Genomic DNA, 26276 nt, shown 5'->3' on the forward strand with positions numbered 1-26276 from the left:
TTCAAATTAATGGTTTTATTTCCATCTTTAACACTAGCAGAGGAGTCCAAAGCAGACTGATATCCATGGATACAGTTTAAATGTAACAAAGAAAGAGTTGAACTATGTACATTGAAAAAAGGAAAGACATTTTTTTCATACCAACCTTTCCCTAGTTCGCAGTTTCTGAATAGTAGAAACAAAACACATTTTTAAATCTTTTTATCAATTTAATTTAGGACGAAGTAACACAACTTTTATAATTAACCACTGAAGTTGTCTTTAAGGATAAAACTTAAAAGAAATTTAAAAATGGGTGGTACCATATTTTATTAGTGGACTGACTCCAAGGTTGCCTTGCTCCAAGTCTGGGCATCATGACACTCGCATGATGCCCAGAAGAAAGTTAATGGCAATGATGTTCAGTCAGAGGGCAGACACGCTACACATCACAATGATGAGAGCTGAGGATTCTGCCCTCTTCAACTCCAAGTAGAAAATTATTATTTTCATTCAAACTAACTGGAAGTGAGCCAAACAGTTAAAAAGTCAGAATGAAGAATAAAACAATTTTCTTTTCACATAGAGGAGGGACACTCCTTCAGCCCCGTCTAAAGTGAATTCTGTGCTGAGTCCCTGCTCCTTCAGAAGGGTAAACTGAAGGTCAGTTATTGCTAACAAAGCCAGAAGTGGCCCCTTTCCCACTCTGAAGATGTTTCACACGAAAAGGCCGTTTGTTTGGCTTGAAGCCCTCTGAGGAAGGAGGACAGCGGAAGAGGAGGCAGGCTGGCACTGTAAGGCCTCTCTTGTTAGCCACCCCCAGGCCCTGTGCTGTCAGAGGCAGCGTGGGCCACTTTGCTGCCCTTCAGAGAACCTGAGGCTCCCACATACCTGTGGAGTGAGGGAGAGGTTGTCATCTGGGCCCGTGTTTCACCCATCAAAACCTATGGAGCAGTCAAAGCCCAAAGGATCCAAGCCCAGCTGGCCAGAGGAGTAGCTTCTGAAACAAATGGCACTGGGTTGGGAAGGATGAGAAAGCCAAGTCAGGTGGGCCAGGTTCTCCGAAACATGGAGCAACAGTGACTTGGGCAAAAGCCTGGAACTGAGCGGCTGATAAGGCCACAATTACTGCCACCACCTCTCAGTATCTACGCGGGGGCAGACATTAGGCAGTGGAAACCGAGGAACTGAGGACTGGAGGGCGTGTGGCAAATACAGGATGGATTTTATCAGAAAAGAGAGGACACCCAAACACGTGCCTGCCCTATTTATCTTGCATGTCCTGTGCCAGGTGAAGGACGCTGGAGCATGGGTAAGGTTCCTGAGAACAACTGGCGGGCAGAAACGGGCTGGGATGGGCACTGCTCCCCAGGCAACATTAGGCCTCTGAGGGGGACGCTAATAGTGCTACATCTTGTGGGGTGCCGAAAAGTAGGTAACAAATGGCCTTTATTGCACTTTTTTGTTCTTAGGAAACAGGGGATTGCCCTGCAGTTTCTCCTGATTTGCAGAAATCACTGCAGATCAATGGTAAGGTGCAGGCAGAATCACGGGTGACCTCTGACTCTCAAGGGAAGAAGTCCAGTGATTGGTCTTTCCAGGGCCTCAAGGGGCCACTCTTGCACCTGGGATCTTCGAGCTGGGTGAACTGGGTCTGGCTTGGTCAATGTGTGGCAGGCAGATTGGTCGACCGGCAGACACTTGGAACAAAAGGTGGTGTGCCTGGGAAAGCTGGGGCAAACTTTCCAAACAAGGAAAATTTCTTGGCAAATGTGCAGGTTCTGCAACCAGACTAGAACCACGATTCCCAATGTGCCTGACTCCCTTTCTCCCACTCTAGAACTGGACCACCCCAGACGAACAGAGATGGCCTGGGAGGGCCCTGGGTCCAGCGCCATAGCATCAAACTGGAGATAACAAAAAGAAGGGGTTGGAAACAAAAGAGCAGTTTACATATGAGACGTTGGTTCTGAAACAGTCTTTTTGAGCTCAGGAAAATGGAGGACCACTGGAGAACCTGTCTGTCTGTCTGTCCATCCGTGTCTCCTGGGCGACTCTGAATACTTCATATATAAATGGGGTGGTACCGTTTGTGGTTGATCTTTTTCCTACAAGTTGGGCAAGTATTAGCATTCTTCAGGGAATCGCGGAGGCACTGGCTACAGAAGACATGGCCACACTCTGTGGAAACGATGAGACGTCCATTCTGCACAATCTAGAAGGGATTAAAAAGAAGAGCCTCTGAGTTTGTCCTTATCCCAGAGCAGCCATGGTCCCCAGAGAATCCCACCCATCTATGCCTAAGATGACCAATTGAAGGAAAACAAGAGCCAGGCTGCAACAGGGAGGGGTCTGGAGAGCTAACTGTGCCTGCTGCGATCGCTCTAAGCTGGAGAGGAGGAGGCAGGGGCCATGGCATCTCAACAGTGTGACAGCCCAAGGTTATGAGGGACGCCAGTAAACACTAGCCGCTTCCAGAAGAGTCAGGATGCGGGACACAAAAGGAGGACGCATTTACACCCGGAAGCTCAAGGCATACAGGGGTACAGGCGCTGAAGGTGAAAGTTGTAGGGTCCAAGGAGAAACTGGCACATTCTCCACTCACAAGCAGATCTGCAGCAAGTGATGCCCAGGCACGACTGCGAGTAGGGCTGTCCAGCCCCACCAAGGGAGAAGATCCTGTCTCATCCAGTTCTTTCAATGAAGTTTAGAAACCAGAAGCAAGGAAGATACAGCCTGGTTTACTTACCTCAGAGTATCCATCCATGCAGATAGGACAACTGACAGTACCCGAGGGCCTAAGAGCACAGTGCTTCACATTAGTTTTTCAGTCAATGCAAATATTTTATTATACCCCATAAGTGGCCTTCATGTAAGTGGCCTGCATCCCCTACAAGAGAACCACCCCGGCCTCCTCTGACTCTGCCTTAGCACAGGCATCCAAGAGACTTTCAGAAAAGCCAACTGCCCCAAGGGCATGTGGCATGGTGAACATCAGAAGGTGCAGACAACCTGAGTCACCCTGCCCTCCCCCAGGTCCCTACTGGCCCCAGGATCCCTGTCTGGAGCCACTGGGACTGCCTGCGCCCACTCTGTCAGCGCTCAGCATACTCTGGTTACAGTGGAAACAGCTGGGCTCAGTTCTGGGCCAGGTTCCAACTGTATCCAGATGCTGGGGAGAGGCTTGGTCAAGCCCTGCCAGGGCCAAGCGCTCACAGATTTGCTGAAAAGCATTCCTATGCCCTGGCCCCACCCCCTAGCACGGCAGCAGCAGAGCTGGGGGCATGTTGGTACCTGAGGCCTGTAGCGCCCTCATCCCTGGTGTTTCTGGGAGTGTGGGTAGTCACATACACGTCTCTGTCCCTGGACAACTCCTCGTCGTCACTGCTCACCACGCAGCTGTCAGCATGGTCCTGGGGCAGCCTCCTAGCATTCCTCCTTGGTCTTCTTCTTTCTAAGGTAGGTCACATTTTCAGGTTGGAGGCTCCCTACTCTTACCATCCTCACCACCCCCATCCTGATGCCTCTTAAGACCCTCTTCCTTCCCTGCCTGGGACCCCCAGAAAGAAACTGCTGCCATGCTCAGCTATAACCCAGAAGGTTCTGCCCAGCTCTGGAGGCCACTATCTTATCTTCTCAGGAGAAATGCCCCAACCCCTGCTGTGAGCTACCAGCCTTCCCCAAAATCTGGTAGGCCACAAGAAAGGACGACAGCTCAGTGTCAGTGATAGGGGTGAAGTTTCTTCAGCAGGCACAAGTGGACTGCCTGTGCGGGTCTGACCACAGTATGTGTGAAGGGATCTTCCTGCTTGGAGAGCTCCAAGCCCTTGGGGAAGGTCTGCCAAGGCCTGTCGCACCGCAGCTCTCACCTAAGGCAGTTTTTGCTCCAAACCCAGTGAAAAAGGAAATGAAACCACTTACCATCAACAATCTTGTAAAAAGAAGGAGAAAAACAAAAGAGAAACAAGCAATCAGTTTGATATAAGTGATAAATGAAGGCATTTCTTTTTTCTGACCTGTGACACCCTCTGTGGAACCCTCCGGTGAGCAGCAGGGGCCCCACCCTCCTCCCACCTGCAGAGTATCTGTGCACCTCCCCCAGTCAATCAAGCCCATTTCCCAGGTCACTCCATCTCCCAGCTGATGGGCTGTGTCTCTCCCTGTTGGGTGTTTAGTGGAGTCTCTGGGAGCGTGAACACAGCCACAGCCACAGCCATAGCCACACCATGTGCTGGCTGCAAGACCTGGGGACCTTACTTACTATCTGGGGGCTGCAGCTTCCTCTTCTGAAAAACACCAGAGCCCACCTCTGACTGTGGTGTTGTGAGGATTACATGAGGCAGTGAACATTCAGACAGCACTAGGGGCACCATGCTTTCGCAAGCTGACACGGCCAATGTAGGCCCCTGCCAAGGTGGAGCCTTCATGTGGAGGAGGATTTGCATTGCTCAGTAGGTTGTTACAAATAACTAACAAAGCAAAGCAGGCTATGCATGACCAATGCGTGTGACACACACCAAGGACAGAGCTCAATCCAATTCTGTGTCCTGGGGGTCTAAGAACCTGACAAGCCCCTCACCTGCCAGCTCAGAACTTACAGCTAGACGATTTCTGCTCCAACAGTTTCAAATTCGGTTCCTCCCGCCTTCTGGCCAAGTGCTCTTACCCATCTAGGGAGGTCAGTGGAACGCCCTTTCCCTCTCGCTCAGCATGCAGGGGGGGCTGCTTCAGGAAAAGTTCTCACCGCCAAAGCCCTACTGCTCACCTCACCCTGTCTGTTCCCTGGGCAGGATATCTGCCCCACAGTGACAAGAAGCTCTAATCCTCTACTCTGGATCCCGCACAGCTAGGATCCTGGACGTGAACCATGTTCCCTCAAACAGACACACTCACGCTACTGGCAGGGCAGGGGGTGGAGGCTGACCTGAGCTGCTGTGGGTGTTGGCACTGGCAGGCACAGCTGCATCGTGAAGACACAGTTCTGGCAGAGGCTGCTATGTCTTGAGTCCAGGCCTCTCCTCCCTAGAAAGGGTCTGCAGTACTGTCTACTCGAACCCAAAGATATGAGTGCAGGGGGTGGATCCCACCTCCAGACTTTCTTCGTGGAGCAGACATAGCAGCTCCCTAGGTGGGTCAATACTTCGAGGTCAAGAGTTATTCCTTGCGACGCAGCCCAGAGACTGCTGATTCCATGTTAAAATCCACTAAGCTTAAGAATAATTAGAGTGGATTTTGTTTCCCAAATGGCATCCTGACATACACAAATGGCCATGCAGGAAGAATGTAGGCCCGAGCATAAAGGTCTTCGATTTGCAGATGAGAATATAATCCACACATGTGGAGGCACTGAAAAGTGCTCCCCTTTCCTCTTAGAGGAGACTGCAGAAGGTGAAAAGGGAAATCCGGGGACAATCAGTCAACCTCATCAACAGGACCAAACTTACCAGGGCCAGCACAATGTACTGTCCACATGAAATCTAGAAAGGAGGCTCTGGTAACAGTGTTGGCCCCTGTGGAAACGTTTAGCTGGGAGCAGAAGCAAATTCTTCTGTGGCTCGAAATGACCCCAGCTTTCTACAGCTCCAGCATGCCTCCACCCTCTGCCAAGATGACCCACTAGTTAGGTGTGGACACCTGGAAGGGCTATGACACTCCCAGTTCCCCAGCCATGAGAGTGTGGGTACTGAGTCTTTATGGTCTCCTATGAGTCATACCCAGTTTGCCCCTGGATAGTGCCAAACTGAGGCCTGTCCTGAGCCCTGAGCCCGGGGGCTGCTGGCAAGCAGCAGGTGATATACACACAACTACTGGGTGCATAAGAACAGGGGGGCCAGAGTGTTTCCTCACTGGTAACAATTCTGACGGTCCCCACTTTCAATGAGAGAAAAACAGCTTACAGATGAGTCTTCAGCATAAGAATGACACCACAGGCCAGGCGCAGTGGCTCACAACTGGAATTCTAGCACTTTGGGAGGCGGAGGTGGGTGAATCACTCATGGTCAGGAGTTGGAGACCAGCCTGGCAAACAAGGTGAAACCCCGCCTCTACTAAAACTACAAAAATTAGCTGGGCGCCGGGCGCAGTGGCTCAAGCCTGTAATCCCAGCACTTTGGGAGGCCGAGACGGGCGGATCACGAGGTCAGGAGATCGAGACCATCCTGGCTAACACGGTGAAACCCCGTCTCTACTTAAAAAATACAAAAAAAGGCCGGGCGCGGTGGCTCAAGCCTGTAATCCCAGCACTTTGGGAGGCCGAGACGGGCGGATCACGAGGTCAGGAGATCAAGACCATCCTGGCTAACACGGTGAAACCCCGTCTCTACTAAAAAAATACAAAAAACTAGCCGGGCGAGGTGGTGAGCGCCTGTAGTCCCAGCTACTCGGGAGGCTGAGGCAGGAGAATGGCGTAAACTTGGGCGGCGGAGCTTGCAGTGAGCTGAGATCCGGCCACTGTACTCCAGCTTGGGCGACAGAGCGAGACTCCGTCTCAAAAAAAAAAAAAAAAAAAAATTAACTGGGCGTGGTGGTGGGCGCCTGTAATCCCAGCTACTTCGGAGGCAGAAGCAGGAGAATCACTTGAACCCGGGAGGTAGAGGCTGCAGTGGGCCAAAATCGCACCATTGCACTCCAACCTAGGCAACAATAGTGAAACTGTCTCAAAAAGAAAGAAAAAAAAAAAAAAAAAACGCCTGGGCGCGGTGGCTCACGCCTGTAATCCCAGCACTTTGGGAGGCCGAGGTGGGCAGATCACCTGAGGTCAGGAGTTTGAGACCAGCCTGGCCAACATGCAGAAACCCCGTCTCTACTAGTTAAACACAAAATTAGCTGGGCGTGTGGTGGCTCATGTCTGTAATCCCAGCTACTTGGGAGGCTGAGGCAGGAGACTCACTTGGTGGAACCTGGGAGGCGGAGGTTGTGGTGAGCCGAGATCGCACCATTGCATTCCAGCTTGGGCAACAAGAGCGAAACTCCGTCTCAAACACACACACACACACCACAGCCTGGCCTCTCAGCTGGTGGACAAGACAGTATTGGTCACTGGTGTTCCCTCCACACAGTGGCCGAGTCACATCAAATTCCAGAATCCCTGCAGACATGCCAAGAACTCTGTAATGTACTTAACTCACAGCTGTGGCCCCGCGGGTGACGCAGTGCTTGCCTAGCACAGAAGATGGGTGCAAGGGGAAGAGTACCAGCGCTTCATCAACGCCTACCAGATGAGTTGAGAGATGGATAGAGGTGCAACACAAGCTCTGCGGCCTCTAATCCATTTGAGAGGCCTTTAAGATAAGTGAAAAACCGAAACTGAAATAAGAACAATGAACTAATCCCCTGGACTGAATAGTTTAATTAGTACGGTGGTAAGCTAGCCCAAGATCAGAAATTCACACTTCCTGGGCTGGGCATGGTGTCCCACACCTGCAACCCCAGCACCATGGGATGCCAAGGTGGGCTGAATCGCTTGAGCTCAGGAGGTCGAGACCATCCTGGGAGGGCAACATGGCGAGACCCCGTCACTACAAAAAATACAAACAATTAGCTGGACATGGCAGTGAGTGCCTGTAGTCCCAGTACTCCTGAGGCTGAGGCAGGAGGATCTCTTGAATTTGGGAGGTTGAGGCAACAGTGAGCTGAGATTGGGCCCCTGCCCTCCAGCCTGGGCAACGGACCCTGTCTCAAAAAGAGAAAAGAAAAAAGAAAAGAACAAGATTCACTCTCTCATACATTCCACTTTACTCTAACTTGTTAACTATGGAGAAGAGTCCACAGGTCAGAGCATTTAGAGACAAGTGGGCCTGCAGCAGGCACATCTGATTGGTCACTCAAAGCCCCTTTGTGCTTCTAAAAGCACAAGTGAGCCTCAGAACACCTCTGCATGAAAGAAACAAGTATAGGAATCACTGGGGTCCCGTGCACTCAGGCTGGCCCCTAGCATTTCTAGGAATGTTCACCCAGCCAAGAGCACCGAGACACACTTGCTTTAGACAACTTCACAGCTCACAGCACTGCACATTGCTCCACTGGAGACACAGCCATCTCCAAGCACTGTGCACACAAAAGGCTACTCGATGTCCAACAGCTACACACATCATGCAGTTACTGATGCCTGTTAAGTGGAGCACTGGCAGGAGTGTTGGGAAGACTGGTGCTGACAATTACGTTCTAGCTGAGCAGCCAACCCATCTTGGCTAATTCCTGGATATGATATTTGGGCTTTTCTGAGCTCTTCTTTCTTCCTATAGAATTGGGCTGGCTCACTTATTCCAAGAGTGTGCCTCCTGTGTCCTTTATACCCAGAGATCTACAGGGTTCTGTCTCGTCCTTCCTTCCAGAAATATCAAGCATCCTTTCTACAGAGTCTCATAAATGGAAAACCAGGCAGGATACAGAATAAAAAGCAAATAGTGTGACTTATTAATACACTGTAGAAACAGACCAAAAAAAGATTCCAGAAAAATCAACCTAAGAGACAATATTTGGAAATTTAAGAAAAACAGCCTAAGTAACATTTTCAATAATCTCCCCCTAAAAAATCTCGATTCCTTGAAGAGAGGTGCCAGTCTCTTTTCTACCACTGCATTGCTTCCAGCCAGAGCAGAGATGGGCATACTGAAAATGCTCATGAAGTGATCCAAGGCCAGCCTCAGTGGTTCACAACTATAATCCCAGCCCTTTGGGAAACCAAGGTGGGAGGATTGCTTGAGCCTAGGAGTTTGAGACCACCCTGGGCAACATAGTAAGACCTTGTCTCTACAAAAAAAATATAAAAAATCACTATAGTGGCACACCCCTATAGTCCCAGCTACTTAGGAGTCTGAGGCAGGAAGCTCAACCGAGCCCAAGAGGTATAGACTGCAGTGAGCCGTGATGGCACCACTGCACTCCAGCCTGGGTAACAAAGTGAGACCCTGTTTCAAGGGGGAAAAAAAAAAAGAAAAAAAAATCAACAAATTTGGAAAAGGCACACAAAACAGAAAAAAAAAAAAAAAAAGATTTGCTATTTAAAAGCAACCAAGGAGGCTGGGCATGGTGGCTCACGTCTATAATCCTAGCACTTTGGGAGGCTGACTCAGGTGTATCACTTGAGGCCAGGAGTTCAAGATCAGCCTGGTCAACATGGTGAAACCCTATCTCTACTAAAAATACAAAAATTAGCTGGCCAAGGTGGCATGCACCTGTAATCCTAGCTACTCAGGAGGCTGAGACATGGGAATCGCTGGCACCCTGGAGATGGAGGTTGCAGTGAGCCAAGACTGTGCCACTGCACTCCAGCCTGGGTGACAGAGGGAGACTCTGTCTCGGGGAGGGAAAAGAAGACAACCAATAGTTTGCTTTGTTCTAGTTCAATTTCTTCAACTATTTAAAAAGCTGATAGGACTCAAGGAACCAAAATTGTATCTGATGGCCTCAAGGGTTATGTTTGAAGGCTTGCTGATTTGCAGAAAACTCAAGCTGACTGTTCAAGACGTTCAGGGCAAAAACTGCCTAGCTTCCATGCACGGGTCTTACCCATGACAAAATGTGTTCTGTGATTTAAAAATGGCAGGCCAGGCGCGGTGGCTCACGCCTGTAATCGCAGCACTTTGGGAGGCCGAGGCGGGCGGATCACAAGGTCAGGAGATCGAGACCACGGTGAAACCCCGTCTCTGCTAAAAATACAAAAAAACTAGCCGGGCGCGGTGGCGGGCGCCTGTAGTCCCAGCTACTCGGGAGGCTGAGGCAGGAGAATGGCGGGAACCCGGGAGGAGGAGCTTGCAGTGAGCCGAGATTGCGCCACTGCACTCCAGCCTGGGCGACAGAGCGAGACTCCGTCTCAAAAAAAAAAAACAAAAAAACAAAACAAAAAAAAAAAAACAAGCACTTCACAAAAGAGAAAAATAAACATGAAAAGGTGTTTGATCCCATCAGTAATCAAAAAGCACAAATTAAAACTACAATGAGACACCACTGGACAAGCATCAGAATGGCTAAAATTAAAAGTGACCATGAGGATGTGGAGAACCTCAAACACTGGCACGAATGTGAACTGCTCCCTCTTTAGAAAACAGTCTGGCATGTATCCAGTAAAACTCAAAGACACTCACACCTCGGGACGCAGCAGTGACGCCTTTTTTAGGCAATGCAATGCCAAAAATGAAAGTTCATTTTGAGGGAAAGTAATAAAGCGAGATGAACAAAGTCTCTCACTGCATCTTACCACATTTTTCATTTCCCTTCATATTTCAGGGGCTTTGAATTCCTTTGAAAGTTGGAAGAAGGTGCACACCTGCATGCAGAGTTTCCAGTCTTTTTTTCTTTTTTGAAGGAAACAGGGTCTCACTACGTTGCCCAGGCTGGCCTTGAACTCCTGAGTTCAAGAGATCCTCCTTGCTCAGCCTCCCCAGTAGCTGGGACCACAGGCACAGAGTTTGGAGGGTTCCCTGATGTTCTGACGGCTACCTCTGGATCCTGGTATCCAGGGATTCCTGTCTTAAAGGTACAGAGCTCCAGGAGCTAAAGCAGTGCACTCAAGCTATTCAACAGGTCCTGGTGGAACTGGTAAGGAAGGTTACCCCACTTCCAGAAATAATACATTTATCCATTTTACATTCTCCTGCAGGTGGAGTCTAGGGTCACCCTGAACACATGATCCATCTATAGATGCCCCTTGTCCTCAGTGAATAGCATTAGAGGCCTCCCAAACAGATTCGCTCAGAGAGGCAGAATTCCAAACTCAGGTATATGTCTCAGTGTAAATTCATAAACTGGCATTTATTAAATGGACTTATTAAAACCAAAAATAAGTGGAGAATGATTAGCAAGAGCTATCAAGTCCAAAACAATTATTTTGTGGCTGAGAACACTAAGGACAGTGTGAGATAAATCCACTGATCAAACTGACCAGTAGATCTCAGACCAGAACCTAAGACTCCTGCCTCCCAAGCCAGGAGTGTCTCCCTTTTACCTATCAGCTCTCCCTCTGGCCACCCATCCATTTTCCAGGGCAGCTCCCTCAATGCCAATATTCCCAGTCCCTGGGTCTCCCAATGACTGCAGATCTTATAAAGGTTAACCAGGCAGCCCCAGGTTAATTGGGAGTAGGACTGACAACATAGAGCCCTAGCGCAGGGAAACAGAAGGAAGGTAGGGAAGTGCAGAGAGGAAGCCCTTGTAGCAAGAGCAGTTTAGTCATCAAAACAAAACAAAGCTGGCCAGTGTGGTGGCTCACAACTGTAATCCTAGTGCTTTGGGAGGGTGAGGTGGGTGACTGCTTGAGCCCAGGAGTTCAAGACCAGACTGGGCATCACAGTGAGACCCTGTCTCTACAAAAATATTAAAAAATCACCACCACCACCCCACCCAAATTTAGTAGGGTATGGTGGCATGCACCTGTAGCCTCAGCTACTCAGGAGGATAATGTGGGAGAATCACTTATGCTCAGGCGTTGGAGGCTGCATTTGTAAGGTCTTATCATGCCATTGCTCTCTAGCCTGGGCAACACAGTGAGACCCTGTTTCTTTTTTTTTTTTGAGACAGAGTCTTGCTCTGTCACCTAGGCTGGAGTGCAGTGGCGTGATCTCAGCTCACTGCAACCTTTGCCTCCTGGGTTCAAGCAATTCTCCTGCCTCACCCTCCCGAGTACCTGGGATTACAGGTGCGCATCATCACGCCTGTCTAAGTTTTATATTTTGTTTGTTTGTTTTGTTTTTTTTGAGATAGAATCTCACTCTGTCGCCCGGGCTGGAGTGCAGTGGTATGATCTTGGCTCACTGCAACTTCCACTTCCTGAATTCAACCAATTTTCCTACCTCAGTCTCCCCAGTAGCTGGGATTATAGGTGCCCGCCATAATCCTTGTATTTTTAGTAGAGATGGGGTTTCACCATGTTGGCCAGGCTGATCTCAAACTCCCGAACTCGTGGCCCGCCCACCTCGGCCTTCCAAAGTGCTGGGATTACAGGCGTGAGCCACCCCGCCCAGTCTGAGATCCTGTTTCTTTTTTTTTTTTTTTTTTTGAGACAGAGTCTCGCTCTGTCGCCCAGGCTGGAGTGCTGTGGCCGGATCTCAGCTCACTGCAAGCTCCGCCTCCCGGGTTTACGCCATTCTCCTGCCTCAGCCTCCTGAGTAGCTGGGACTACAGGCGCCTGCCACCTCGCCCGGCTAGTTTTTTGTATTTTTTAGTAGAGACAGGGTTTCACCGTGTTAGCCAGGATGGTCTCGATCTCCTGACCTCGTGATCCGCCCGTCTCGGCCTCCCAAAGTGCTGGGATTACAGGCTTGAGCCACCGCGCCCGGCCGAGATCCTGTTTCTAAAGCAAAAGAAAACACAAGTGTGAAAGGGGAAATGATGTTGGTTTGTCAGCCAACAAAAAATCAGTAATTGTCTTTTTGTGGTCAGAATCCTAGCTCTCTCCTCAGGGTCCGGCAGAAAGAAAAGGCCAAGAAGACTGGTGAACATGGAGTATTCAAGAAAAAAAAAACTTTTGCAGACACCACTTTTCAGCTTTAATTAGCAACTGGTGAAACCAAGGTGTCAGCTGGGAAAAAGAAAAACAGGGAAAAAAATCAGTGACTGTGCTGTAGCTTTCAGTTAACATACCAAATTAGTTCTCTTTGCAGAAATCCACGGAGTACACAGGGACGATACGCAAAGTCGTATGTGTATATGCACCTCAGAGAAAACACTAATGAGACCTAAGCAGAGACCACTTACAACTAAACCCACTGCTGCTTATCTCAGATGGTTTTCTATCCCTGCCCCTTTCTATGGATTGAAGTCTTGAAACTTCTCAGTATAACCCTATTCTGAAGTTCTCAGCACAGCTAAGAAGCAACACCTATGGTATGTCCCTGTTCAGATACCCTGGCATCAGCCAGACAGGATAACCCAAACACCAGTGAGCCCAGGGCCAAGGCGAAGACTCAGCTACTAGCAGCCCCCACACCCTACAGTCCTCCTCAGCAGCACCTACCACCCCACTGCCAATGCTGCCAAGTGTGCCACTGCCCCTACCCTTGATCTGCAGTCCGAGCACACTGTCAGAAAATGCTCAAGTGGCATCTTGCGGAGGCAAACCGGCACTTAGGATGCTGACCAGACTCCCAGACCTGCATGTACCATGAAACAGGTCTACTAGAAATAGCTTCTCCATGTGTCCTCTGACCAGACAAGGCCTCCCTCCTGGCAGGCAGGACACGCAACACACACGTCCCCTGCAGTCTGCAACCGATGCCATGGGACAGGGACACAGGCAGCCTCCTGGACTCCGGCCTCCCTGGCATCAGGACACAGCAGGCATCAGGTGGCAATGCAGGGAGCCTGCATCCCGAGGCCATGCTCAACAGCAGGTGCTTTTAGAACTTGAGAGATTTCCCACTGGCAGTGCTGGGCCAACGTTCTTTCCTTTCAGGTGGGAGGGCATAAACTCACAGTGACTGGGCACCATTCTAGGTGTCAGGCACTCAAACATGGCATCTCTTGTAAGATCTCTTACACCATGCCCTACTGACATGAGTGACCTGTCCCCATTTCATGGAAAGTGAATGAGGCTAATGAGGCTAAGTCACATGCCCAAGGTCACACAGCTGGTGTAAACTGAGTAATCAGGGACTGAAGGCAGATGTGGGGGCCTTGAGATTTTCCCCAAACCACTTTTGTGCCCAGGTGTGGCAAGGTCAGATTACAAAGACCTACTCCATAGGCAACAAGGCCATAACAAATTTTTCCTGAAACATTTTTCATTTTGGGCTCTCATCACTGAATGCATGTACTTCTTTTTTTTTTTTTTTTGAGACGGAGTCTCGCTCTGTCGCCCAGGCTGGAGTGCAGTGGCCGGATCTCAGCTCACTGCAAGCTCCGCCTCCCGGGTTTACGCCATTCTCCTGCCTCAGCCTCCCGAGTAGCTGGGACTACAGGCGCCCGCCACCTCGCCCGGCTAGTTTTTTTTTTTTATTTTTAGTAGAGATGGGGTTTCACCGTGTTAGCCAGGATGGTCTCGATCTCCTGACCTCGTGATCCACCCATCTCAGCTTCCCAAAGTGCTGGGATTACAGGCTTGAGCCACCGCGCCCGGCCGCATGTACTTCTTTATTATTGTTGTTGTTACAGTTTCTTTCTAAAAGCTCAATTCCACAAGATGCATGAACTTCTTTAGCATAAGCTATAACCTTGACCTGTAGTCTGTGACCAAGGCTGTCAGATGCTGGCACTGGCCAGGGACCCACACCCAAGAAAGAGCCGACTCTCACACTCCAACACTTACCACAACAGAGTCATTGTGAGTCAGGTCAACAACCACGGGCTCTAAAGATTCACAGGTGAGGTCCACAATTTCATCTCCAGCTTCAAAAGAAAGTATTTCAACAAGCATTAAGAGGAAAATAAGGTTGTATCCCTCTACTCTTTAGTATGACTGCAAACGTAATATACGTTTACCCCTAACTAAAATAATCCTGAAGTACACACTGTAAAGAGCACCAGGACCAACACCTCCTTCAGGAGGGAAAGCCAGTCAACACCCTTCCAGAATTCTCCTCTGAGTGGGGATGTATGGTTTTTACAAATGTACTTTGGCGGTTATATATGTGTGCACACGCGCACACCTCTATGCCACGGCATCCCACTTCCACACGGCTATGCCTCTGTGCCCCATCTGGGAGAAGGCACCATGCATGCCCAGCCCTGGGCCTTTCTCTTTGGGATGGACAAGCCTGAAACCTTCGTTCCTCCCAGTAGGGGAAGCAGACCACTCTCCCCTGGCCTAAGGACCAAAAGTCAGGCTTAGTTTAATGACTTCATTGGTTAATCTAGGGATCTAGGGCAAACTCTTTTTTTTTTTGGAGACAGAGTCTCGTTCTGTCGCCAAGGCTGGAGTGCAGTGGCATCATCTCGGGTCACTGCAACCTCGGCATCCCAGCTTCAAGCAATTCTGTCTCAGCCTCCCAAGTAATTGGGATTACAGGCACCCGGCAGCATCCCTGGCTAAATTTTTTTGTATTTTTAGTAGAGAAGAGGTTTCACCATCTTGGCCAGGCTGGTCTTGAACTCCTGACCTTGTGATCCACCCGCCTCAGCCTCCCAAAGTGCTGGGATTACAGGCGTGAGCCACCATGCCCAGCCAAGGACAAACTTTTAATCTCCATTTATCTCCCAAGTGTCTCCCTACTTGGATGGAGAATAACAGTGATATTTACTGGTCCCTAGAACCTCAGCACACAAAATGGGTTGCATCTCTTGTGAAGCTTGCCTTTCAGCCCTTAGGGTATACTGTGATGTCTACGTGAGCACAGGATGAAGGTGAAAAGGACATGGACCAAACAGTTAATGTACAACTTCCATTTATAGAAAGTAAAAAATGACTCACAACCATTTTGTTTCTGATTACTATTAATATTTAAAAGCACTAAATGGGCCAGGCACAGTGGAACTCCTGACCTCAGGTGATCCGCACGCCTCAGCCTCCCAAACTGCTGGCATTACAGGCGTGAGCCACAGCGCCCAGCCTAACGTAACTTCTTTTATTTATTTTTTAGGTGGGGTTTTGCTGTTGCCCAGGCTAGAGTGCAGTGGCATGATCACAGCTCACTGCAGCCTCAATGTTCCAGGCTCAAGTGATCCTCTGATCTCAGCCTCTCACACTTGGCTAATTTTTTTATTTGTAGAGACAGGGTCTTGCTATGCTGTCCAGGCTCGTCTGGAACTCCTGGGCTCAAGCAATCTGGCTGGCCTGTTTTATTTTCTTGTATCATAAAGTTTCACAGGAATAAAAACCATGATAACCTTAGATATACAATATAATTTATATAACATTATTGCATTCTTTATTAAAAAGAAGGGCTGCCCAACAGTCCATATACTGATATACAACAATTTATTGAACCATTCTCTTTCTGGTGAACACAATTCTGGGCTCTTACAAAAACAGTGCTCTAGGCCTGGAGCAGTGGCTCATGCTGATAATCCCAGCACTTTGGGAGGCCAAGGCAGGTGGATAATCTGAGGTCAGGAGTTTGAGACCAGCCTGGTTGACATGGTGAAACCCCATCTCTACTAAAAACACAAAAAAATTAGCCAGGTGTGGTGGTGGGCACCTGTGATCCCAGCTACTTGGGAAGCTGAGGCAGGAGAATCGCTTAAACCTGGGAGGCAGAGGTTGCTGTGAGCCGATATCGCACCATCGCACTCCAACCTGGGTGACAGAGTGAAACTCCGTCTCAAACAAAAAAGTGCTCTAATGGGCAGCCCTAAGCACACACAGGGGTAAGACTGCCTAGAGGATGACAAGTGCCATGCTGGAAAGCGGTTGATTCCTTTTTGGTCTAGAGCCAGGATCTTAGCCTCAAGTCAAGGCTTTCAAGAATTCACTTGTAGAAGTGAAACTCAGAGACCACATAGAGAACTTCACTACTCCTGGGGGGCCCATGAAATTTATCTTGCACTAAGTTGCTTCTGTTTAAAATGCCAGTTTGCAGATATCCTAGTTATAAAAACAATATATGCAGAGCAAAGGGACTTAACTCAGGCGGGTCATCAACCACTTCTTGAGCAGGCAGAAAGGCGAAATCCAATCTGGACTCTGCCTACACCAAGCTCCAACACAGAGAGCTCTGTGGACAGGTTTACCTTTGCGGGTGACTTTGTGTCTTAATGAAAACCAGAGGAGGAAGGCCAAGTCCTTTATGAGGTCAAGCAAATTGGGGATGTAATTTCAAAAAGAAAAGGTGGGCTATCTCATTGGCACTAGAGACTTTTCTAAATGGGTCCTACCCCACTGCTAAACATTATCAGAGTTGAATAGTTAAACCAGCTGAGAGGCTATTTCAGAATCCGTGAAGCTTTGAGTTGTAAATGGTGAGCTGAGATTGCATAGGCCTTCTAAAGACACGGAAAACACCTTCTAATAGCTCACCCTGGTACAGTGAGCCACCTCTCTCCACTTTAACATCCCACAGTTGTAGTGTCCCTGGCAATCTTACCGGTTTCCACGAGTTCTATGGGCTCTGCTTCCAAGGAAATCTCGGGGGTGGAGGTTGCTTCCCGAGTTCGCTTCTGGGTTTGTCTAGAATTTATTGCTCCACCACGACGTTTTCTCTGAGTAGCAAGGGGGAAAGAATAGTCACATGAACATCAGAATGTCAGGGTTTCAGGAAGAACTAAAGGGGCAACAACAGAAACGGTTCACCTCACTAACAGGTCAGTGAGTAGACTTGAAGTTAGGGTTCCTCTCAAAACTTGAGATTCCAGAATACTGAATGCTTATATAGAGAGAAATCATCCAAGACATACAACAAGTAGAAATTCTAGAAAGTAAAACTTCTGTTTTATCAAACCATCAGCAGGTCGGCTTGGGGTGGTGGCTCATGCCTGTAATCCCAGCACTTTGGGAGGCTGAGGCAGGAGAATCATGAGGTCAGGAGTTCAAGGTTAGCCTGGCCAACATGGTGAAACCTCATCACTACTAAAAATACAAAAAGTTAGCTGGGCCTGGTGGCAGGCACCTGTAATCCCAGCTACTCCAGAGGCTGAGGCAGGAGAATCGCTTGAACCCAGGAAGCGGAGGTTGCAGTGAGCTGAGATCATGTCACTGTACTCCAGCCTGGACAACAATGTGAGACTCCATCTCAAAAAAACAAAAACAAGCCAGGCGTGGTGGCTCATGCCTGTAATCCCAGCACTTTGGAAGGCCGAGGCAGGTGGATCATGAGGTCAGGAGATCGAGACCATCCTGGCTAACACGGTGAAACACCTCTCTACTAAAAATACAAAAAAAATTAGCCGGGCGTGGTGGCGGACGCCTGTAGTCCCAGCTACTTGGGAGGCTGAGACAGGAGAATGGCGTGAACCCGGGAGGCGGAGCTTGCAGTGAGTTGAGATGCGCCACTGCACTCCAGCCTGGGCAACAGGGCGAGACTCCGTCTCAAAAACAAACAAACAAAAAAACCCAAAAAAACAAAAACTATTGGCACGTCAAAAGGGACACGATGCATCCCTTTACAAAAGCTTCAGGGCAAGTCAGGATTTGGACTTGTCGTGGATGCCCTGGCCAAAAGGCTGGAAACCCTTCCCTTTAACCAAGTTATCAATTTCTCTTCCCTGACTTTGTGTCCAGCCTTTCTGAGCCCTTTTTGTTTCTTAGCATAAAGAACTTGGAGTTTTCTGAGTTTCTATACATTGTGGAAAGCTCATCTTCCCCGGGGAAATGTGGCCTTGAACCTTTCAGGGTATTATCAACTGTGATTCACACCAGACAATCATCCCCCACAAAGAACTCAGAGAACCAAACCTGTTTTAAGGATGTTCCCAGTGGCTACCCAAGAGCCATGTCTTCCGGAAGGTTCAGGCTTTCAACTGGCTGATCTGCAACTGACGCTCTGACCAGCCTTTCTTCCAAATCCTTAGGCTGCCTTTTGCCAATATGCTCTAGCCATTTCTGGGCTGGCTGGTCCCAAAAGACAAGTTGAGAATACCCTCCACCTTAACCAAGAGACAGAGCCTCCCAACAGAGCCTGTCGCCTTGTTATTCCCACTGTTTATTTCTGTGCTCTTCTCCCCTGTGCCCTGTCCTGCTATCCTTCACACTGGACCACCTGGACAAGTACTACACTACTAAGTCTCAAGTTCCCCACCAGTACCAGCCTTGCAGAACTGTTATAAGGTCTAAATGAGATCATGCATGTAAAGTACTACACAGAGGTGGAATATGCTACTATGCCAATTCCTTAGCCTTACTAGGGTCAATCTGTCCCAGGAAACTCTGAAAGGACCAGATATTGCAAGTGAGATTCATACAAGATCTAGGAACACTCACCACCCAGCCAAGCCCATGCCAGGTAACAGGGATAAGCCTAATTATATCTGTGTTGCAATGCTACTCTTATCAAATGGCAGCTTGAGATGTTCTGGAAATGAAGCTGGGTCTAGCAACTTCCCACCGACTAAGGAGCACAAAAACAGCCCCAGGAGGGCCCAGAGGCCAAGTGACAGCAGCCATAACTCCCAGGTGGGCAGTTGCTCTTGGCCTCAAGTGAGCTGACAACAACCTCAGTGGAGTTCTACTGCCTAGTGTTTTAAGGGTTTCCCCAGCAGTTACTAGGTTACTTATGTAAAAAGTAGACGTTCCTCTTCAAAGACTTTCCTCCCCATCTAATTACAAATAAACAGTAACTTCTCTTAAAAGCAAAACTTACTCAAAGACCTGTACTAACATTAAATATCTGCTAGCCATAAAAAAGAAATCAATGTACTTTATATTCTTAGCTCCCACAATTTAGCCTAAATATTTACCCTAGCATGCTTATATTAGTCCAAGCAAGCATTAGATCATAGCCTGTTTCTCTTCCTTATTTAAAGGTTATTTTTACCTTTCTCAGCATTCCATAAGTTACTTCCTCATTCCTTTATTCTCCTCTGCCTTTGCCTCTTTTACAAAGTTCTGGCCAGGCGCGGTCACGCCTGTAATCCTAGCACTTTGGGAGACTGAGGTGGGTGGATCACGAGGTCAGAAGATTGAGACCATCCTGGCTAACACGGTGAAACCCCATCTCTACTAAAAAAATACAAAAAAAAATTAGCCGGGCGTGGTGGCGGGCGCCTGTAGTCCCGGCTACTCAGGAGACTGTGGCAGGAGAATGGTGTGAACCCAGGAGGCAGAGCTTGCAATGAGCCGAGATCACACCACTGCACTCCAGCCTAGGAAGACAGAGCAAGACTCCATCTCCCCTCCCCCCCAACAACAACAACAACAACGGCCAGGCGCGGTGGCTCAAGCCTGTAATCCCAGCACTTTGGTCAGGAGATGGAGACCATCCTGGCTAACACGGTGAAACCCCGTCTCTACTAAAAAATACAAAAAAACTAGCCGGGCGGGTTGGCGGGCGCCTGTAGTCCCAGCTACTCGGGAGGCTGAGGCAGGAGAATGGCGTAAACCTGGGAGGCGGAGCTTGCAGTGAGCTGAGATCCGGCCACTGCACCCCAGCCTGGGCGACAGAGCAAGACTCCGTCTCAAAAACAACAACAACAACAACAACAACAACAACAACAAAAAGTTGTAAGTTACTAACCAATTGGGACAAATACAGAATGTGAGGTCCCATTCCAGCCAATAAAAACCGAACACAGCAATAGGGTAAACACACCAAGTTATAAATAACCCTGTCTCCTTTATTCAATGTACTCTCACGGCAAAACTACTGGTGAGTGTACCCTTTCTGCAGAAAGTATAAAAATGGCCTTGCTGGCCGGGCGCGGTGGCTCAAGCCTGTAATCGCAGCACTTTGGGAGGCCGAGACGGGCGGATCACGAGGTCAGGAGATCGAGACCATCCTGGCTAACCCGGTGAAACCCCATCTCTACTAAAAATACAAAAAACTAGCCAGGCGAGGTGGCGGGCGCCTGTAGTCCCAGCTACTCGGGAGGCTGAGGCAGGAGAATGGTGTGAACCCGGAAGGCGGAGCTTGCAGTGAGCTGAGATCCGGCCACTGCACTCCAGCCTGGGCGACAGAGTGAGACTCCGTCTCAAAAAAAAAAAAAAAGGCCTTGCTGAAAATATTAAATTTATGTTCAAATGCTGTTTTTTTACAGCACCGGAAAACAAGCATTTCAAACACTTAGGACTCTTTAATATTTACCCCATTCTCATGGATCACGAGGTCAGGAGTTCAAGACCAGCCTGGCCAAGATGCTGAAACCTTGTCTCTACTAATAACACAAAAAGTAGCCGGGCCTGGTGGCACGCACCTGTAGTCCCAGCTACTTGGGAGGCTGAGGCAGGACAATCACTAGAACCCGGGTGGCAGAGGTTACAGTGAGCCAATATTGCACCTACTGCACTCCAGCCTAGGCGACAGAGCATGACTTCTGTCTCAAAATAAATAAATAAAAAATTTATCCCATTCTCTTTGATAATGTCCTTTGTCCTTGTACCCTCCTTCCCTTGTAGCTGACCAAGTCTTTTTTTTTCTTTGAGACAGAGTCTGGCTCTGTCGCCCAGGCAGGAGTGCAGTGACACGATCTCAGCTTACTGCAACCTCTGCCTCCTGGGTTCAAGCAATTCTCCTGCCTCAGCCTCCCGAGTAGCTGGGATTACAGGCACCTGCCACCATGCCCAGCTAATTTTTTTTGTATTTTTAGTGGAGATAGGGTTTCATCATGTTGGCCAGGCTGGTCTCGAACTCCTGTGATCCACCATGCCCAGTCTGTAGCAGACCAAGTCTTTCTTACTAGACACTGCTAAGCAGACCTTCATGTCCCACAGCTACCTGTGTGGTTTCGGGGCCCCACTGAGGGAGCCAAGAAAGCAGCCATGGGTCCTGGACCCCAAATCTCCCCTCATGGATAATTACAGGAATGTCCCCACCCCTCCCTAACCTCAGGAATCCTCTTTCCTGCCTGCTCTATCGACCCCTCCATGCCTTTATCCAGAGCTTCTTCCCTGCCTGGAGTACCCATCCCTCCCTTTCTTCACTTGGCCAATTCTTGCCCAGCTTTCCAGAACCCACTCAAATGTCACCTCCTTCCTGAGGACATCCTTCACCCTCCCACTCTGCTTTCTCTGAGCCCCCTCCTCCCCCCAAGTAGCTTCCCTGCACCACTCAAGACAGGCTCAATAAATCCAGGAATATCTGCAGAACTCTCCCCTCTCGCCCTCCCATAATTCTGGTCATAACTCTTCTCCTTTTTACTAGCAGGGCCCTCAGAGGTCCATAGCTTTTGGTGAAAACTGACCATCCAATCACAACCACATAAGCTATAACCACACCATAACTTTCAGGAATTTTAACCAATTTCTTCACACACACTCACAAAAGGCTACATTGTTTTGCCTGTTCTGATCCAGCCTAAGCAGAGATGGGGCTTCAGAGGTAAGGCTTAGAGCACCTATTTCCCTATAGGTGAGCTACGTGGTAACCTGCAGGTGAAGCACCAAGGTGGGAGGTCAAAGAAGCAGGCTTTTTTGTGTATCACCATCAAAAGTGGGTCCTGGAGCAAAATGGGGGCCAGGAAAGGAAGTAACAGAAGAGGGTGAGCACTCAAATGACTCAGAGGGTGTGACCAGCATTTCCGTGACCGTTCCCTCTGAGAGCTGTTTGTTCAGCCTCATCCTGCCCCCACCATCCATCTTCCCATACCATTCACAGCATCTCTGGAGCACTGGAAGAAATCAGCAGGCTATTTCACATCTGGTCTGTCTGACAAGGAATTCAGGATCTCAGACAACAGTTGTTTTAGAGTTTAGATCATTTAAACCACCTTGCAGTGGGAACTCTATCAGTAGGGAATAAACTGGGACAGGGGGACCTTCAGGCAATCTCCTCTAGAGCTCAAGGGGTTCCACATGATACCTGAATTACACCAAACCAGAGCTGCCTCACAGATGCAATAAAAGCTCTAAACAGTCTGGATATGGTCACTCACTTTGGGAGCCTAGGTGGGAGGATTGCTTGAAGCCAGAAGCTCAAGATCAGTCGGGGCAATAAAGCAAGACTCCATGCCTACAAAAAAAATTTTTTCTTTTTTTTGAGACGGAGTCTTGCTTTGTCCCCCAGGTTGGAGTGCAGTGGCGCGATCTCAGCTCACTGCAAACTCTGCCTCCTGGGTTCACGCCATTCTCCTGCCTCAGCCTCCCGAGTAGCCAGGACTACAGGTGCCTGCCACTATGCCCGGCTAATTTTTGTATTTTTAGTAGAGACGGGGTTTCACCGTGTTAGCCAGGATGGTCTTGAGCTCCTGACCTTGTGATCCACCCACCTTGGCCTCCCAAAGTGCTGGGATTACAGGTGTAAACCACCACGCCCAACCAATATTTTCTTTTCTTTTTTTTTTTTTTTTTTTTTTTTTTGAGACGGAGTCTCGCTCTGTCACCCAGGCTGGAGTGCAGTGGCCGGATCTCAGCTCACTGCAAGCTCCGCCTCCCGGGTTTACGCCATTCTCCTGCCTCAGCCTCCTGAGTAGCTGGGACTACAGGCACCCACCACCTCGCCCGGCTAGTTTTTTTTTTTGTATTTTTTTTTTAGTAGAGACGAGGTTTCACCGTGTTAGCCAGGATGGTCTCGATCTCCTGACCTCGTGATCCGCCCGTCTCGGCCTCCCAAAGTGCTGGGATTACAGGCTTGAGCCACCGCGCCCGGCCCTAACCAATATTTTCTTAAAAATTAGCCAGGTGTGGCTAATTTTGTGATCATAGGTGTGACGGTGCATGCCTATGATCCTAGCTACCCAGGATGCTGAGGTGAAAGGACTGCTTGACTCCAGGAGTTGGAGACTGCAGTGAGCTATGATCACACCACTGCACGCCAGACAGGGAGACAGAGACCCTGTCTCTTAAAAACAAACAAAAACTGCTGGGCACAGTGGCTCATGTCTGCAATCTCAGCACTTTGGGAGGCCAAGATCACTTGAGGTCAGGAATTTGACATCACCCTGGCCAACAAGGTGAAATCCCGTCTCTACTAAAAATATAAAATCAGCTGGGTGTGGTGGTAGGCGCCTGTAATCCCAGCTACTCAGGAGGCTGAGGCAGGAGAGTTGCTTGAACCCAGCAGGCAGAGGTTGCAGCGAGCCGAGATAGTGCCACTGTACTCCAACCTGGGCGACACAGAGAGACTCCACCTCAAAAAACAAACAAAAACAGCCTGGCCAACATGGCAAAAACTGTCTCTATTAAAAATACAGAAATCAGCTGGGCGGGGAGGTGCACGCCTGTGATCCCAGCTATGTGGACGGTTGGGGCACAAGAATCACTTGAACCCAGAAGATGAAGGTTGCAGTGAGCCAAGATCGGGCCACTGCACTCCAGGCTGGGTGACAGGGCAAGACCCTGTTTCAGAAAATAAACAAAAGCTCTAAACAGTTATTATAATGACGAATCAACTTTGGTCACAGAATATAAGAAACTTTTCACTATGGATCATTACTATCATGCTCACAATGAATGAACCAAGAACGTCACAGAGAAACAAAATAGAAGGAAAAATGGAAAACTGGGTGGAAAGACTTTTATAGAGACAGGGTCTCACTCTGTCATCCAGCTGGAGTGCAGTGGTGTCATCATAGCTAGCCTTGAACTCTTGGGCTCAAGGAATCTTCCTGCCTCAGCCTCCCAAGTAGCTGGGACTACAGGTGCACCCCACCACGCCTGGCTCAATTTTTTTTTTGTTTATTTGTTTGTAGAGATAGGGCCTATGTTGCCCTGGGTGCTCCTAGGCTCAAGTGATCTTTTTACCTTAACCCCTCCCAAGTGTTGTGATTACAGGTGTGAGTCACCATGCCCAGTCTACAAATAATTTTAAAAAGCAAAAAGTCTTAGTACGACTGCTGTGAAGGTCTGAGATTACCAAACCCTAAGCTATTCCTTCTTAGCCTTTTGTCTTCTGGGCACTGCCCTTTATGACTGGAATTTAGTTCAGTGTCGATAAGTGAGCTGATGTAACTACCAGAAAGATCCTATACACACTCCTTCAAGAAGTGGGGCTACTCTGAAGTGCCATTATGGAACTCACTTTCATTCATGTGCTACAAGGAAGAAGGTAGTTAATTAGCCCTAAAAAATCACAAATTCAAGAGATAAAACTTACTGTACTCATTGTGCTCTTTGGTGCCAACCTACAGGAGAGGAAGTGATCTATACCAAGGTTTGCAGGGAAGTCAAATGTTCTCAACCTTTCATGCCATCTGGTTACTCATCTGGCTTGCAAAAGAGTTTGGATCCGGACAGATTTCCAGTATTTTCAAGTCCTGAAAAACAAAGATACTGATTTGATAAATGCTGCCACTTACATCACTGAAACAAAGCTCAGCTCGATAAAGTACTGGTCCTTTCTGTCCCTAGGTTCTTTGCTGAATATGTTACGCAATGACATCCTTAATTCTATATTCATCTTAGGAAGCAAGCATTCTTGTTGCATATAGGACTTCCTGATCCTAAAGTCTGCAACTGTAATTATTATGGTACCTCCTTTCTGGCTCCTGCCATCTCGGCAAGGTACTGTGCTAACGCCTGGGAAGAGGTGCAAGTCAGGACTGCCACACACGACCACACCAACTCCTCAGTAACCGTAACCGGAAGGGAAGGGAAAGAGCTTCTGAGGCCAAACAGAGCTCAGAGCCTCAGGCTCTTCCCACAATTTCACTGTCACCATCTAGAGTTGAGGAGACAAGAGCCATTCACTCTAAAGCACACTGCGTGTCCAGCTGAGACTTCTGTTGCTGGGACCAGGTGAATGGTGAACCAGGAGACTGTGGACTAGGCAGCCAAGTAGAAGCTTTGAGCAAAGGCAGAGAAATCACCAGATGCAGAGGTTGAGAGGCCCTTGGATTTCACTGAGAAGTGAGGCTGAACACGGTAAACTCAGTGTCAGCAATGCAGTGGGTAATGGAGCCACAAGCCCTGAGCACAGGACAAGGCTGAGGGACTAGGAGAGAGCCAAAGCAAGGACAAGACCCTTGTGGTCACCCACTGCTGGGTGCTAGCAGCTTAGATTAGGAGAGTGCTTCTCAAGCATGAGCCTCAAGCATCAGGCTCCCCCACAGAGGGCTTGTTAAGCCCAGGCTGCTAGGCCCTCCAATTTATACGTCTTAGTAAGTTCCCAGGTGCTGCTGTTCCAGAGACTACACCATGGTACATACTGAAGTAGCATAATGGGATGGAGTTGCAAAGCAGACACAGGTGAAAGGGATCTAGGTGGTGGAAACAACAGGAACGCTCTTCATATCCACCCTCTGTGCATCCCCAGTGCTGCTGCCGTGTCATCCTTCTCTGCACCATTACCATGCCTGCTCATGCTGGGTCTCCTGTCCCTGGGTGCCCATCTACCCTACTGCCAGGCCATCTTTCCAAAACATTTGCCGCAGCAACTTTCCCTGGATCCTTATCAAGACCTAACTCCTAAGCATGGTGTGGAGCCAGGCTGGCACTGCAATCAGGGCACATCTCTTGAGCCAGGCAACTGGGATTGAAATCCAAGCACCAGCTGGGTGCGGTGGCTCACACCTGTAATCCCAGCACTCTGGGAGGCCGAGGCGGGTGGATTACCCGAGGTCAGGAGTTTGAGACTAACCTGGCCAACATGGTGAAACCCCATCTCTACTAAATAATACAAAAAATTAGCCGAGAGTGGTGGTGGATGCCTCTAATTCCAGCTACTCTTGAATTAGGCAGAAGAATCTATTGAACCCAGGAGGTGGAGGAGCTGAGATCACAGCATTACACTCCAGCCTGGACAACGAGAGCCCAACTCCAAACTCCATCTAAAAAAAAAAAAAATCCAGGCACCTGAACCCCAACCTGTGACCTTGGGGCATGGCACTGAACTTCTCTGTGC

General features: G+C 48.9%; 2 protein-coding genes across 2 annotated transcripts in view; both read right to left on the reverse strand.

Annotated features, from left to right (window-relative positions):
• Positions 1 to 24670, reverse strand: LOC105483937 (ring finger protein 4). The gene is made up of 7 exons (XM_071093917.1): positions 24531 to 24670; positions 16935 to 17049; positions 14222 to 14301; positions 3901 to 3910; positions 3274 to 3433; positions 2729 to 2777; positions 1 to 2194 (listed from the first exon to the last, which is right to left on the reverse strand). The coding sequence occupies exons 1-7, from the start codon at positions 24537 to 24539 to the stop codon at positions 2045 to 2047; spliced, it is 573 nt and encodes a 190-aa protein (XP_070950018.1). The 5' UTR covers positions 24540 to 24670; the 3' UTR covers positions 1 to 2044.
• The window catches only part of LOC105483852 (cilia and flagella associated protein 99), a 72918-nt gene continuing 71172 nt past the window's right edge, over positions 24531 to 26276 (reverse strand). Inside the window, exon 18 of the mRNA XM_011744875.3 lies at positions 24531 to 24690. The gene's annotated coding sequence lies outside the window, so the exon portion shown is untranslated. The remainder of the gene's footprint in view (positions 24691 to 26276) is intronic.

The sequence above is a fragment of the Macaca nemestrina genome, chromosome 3 (assembly GCF_043159975.1).
Source record: "Macaca nemestrina isolate mMacNem1 chromosome 3, mMacNem.hap1, whole genome shotgun sequence".
NCBI classification, from domain to species: Eukaryota; Metazoa; Chordata; class Mammalia; order Primates; family Cercopithecidae; genus Macaca; species Macaca nemestrina.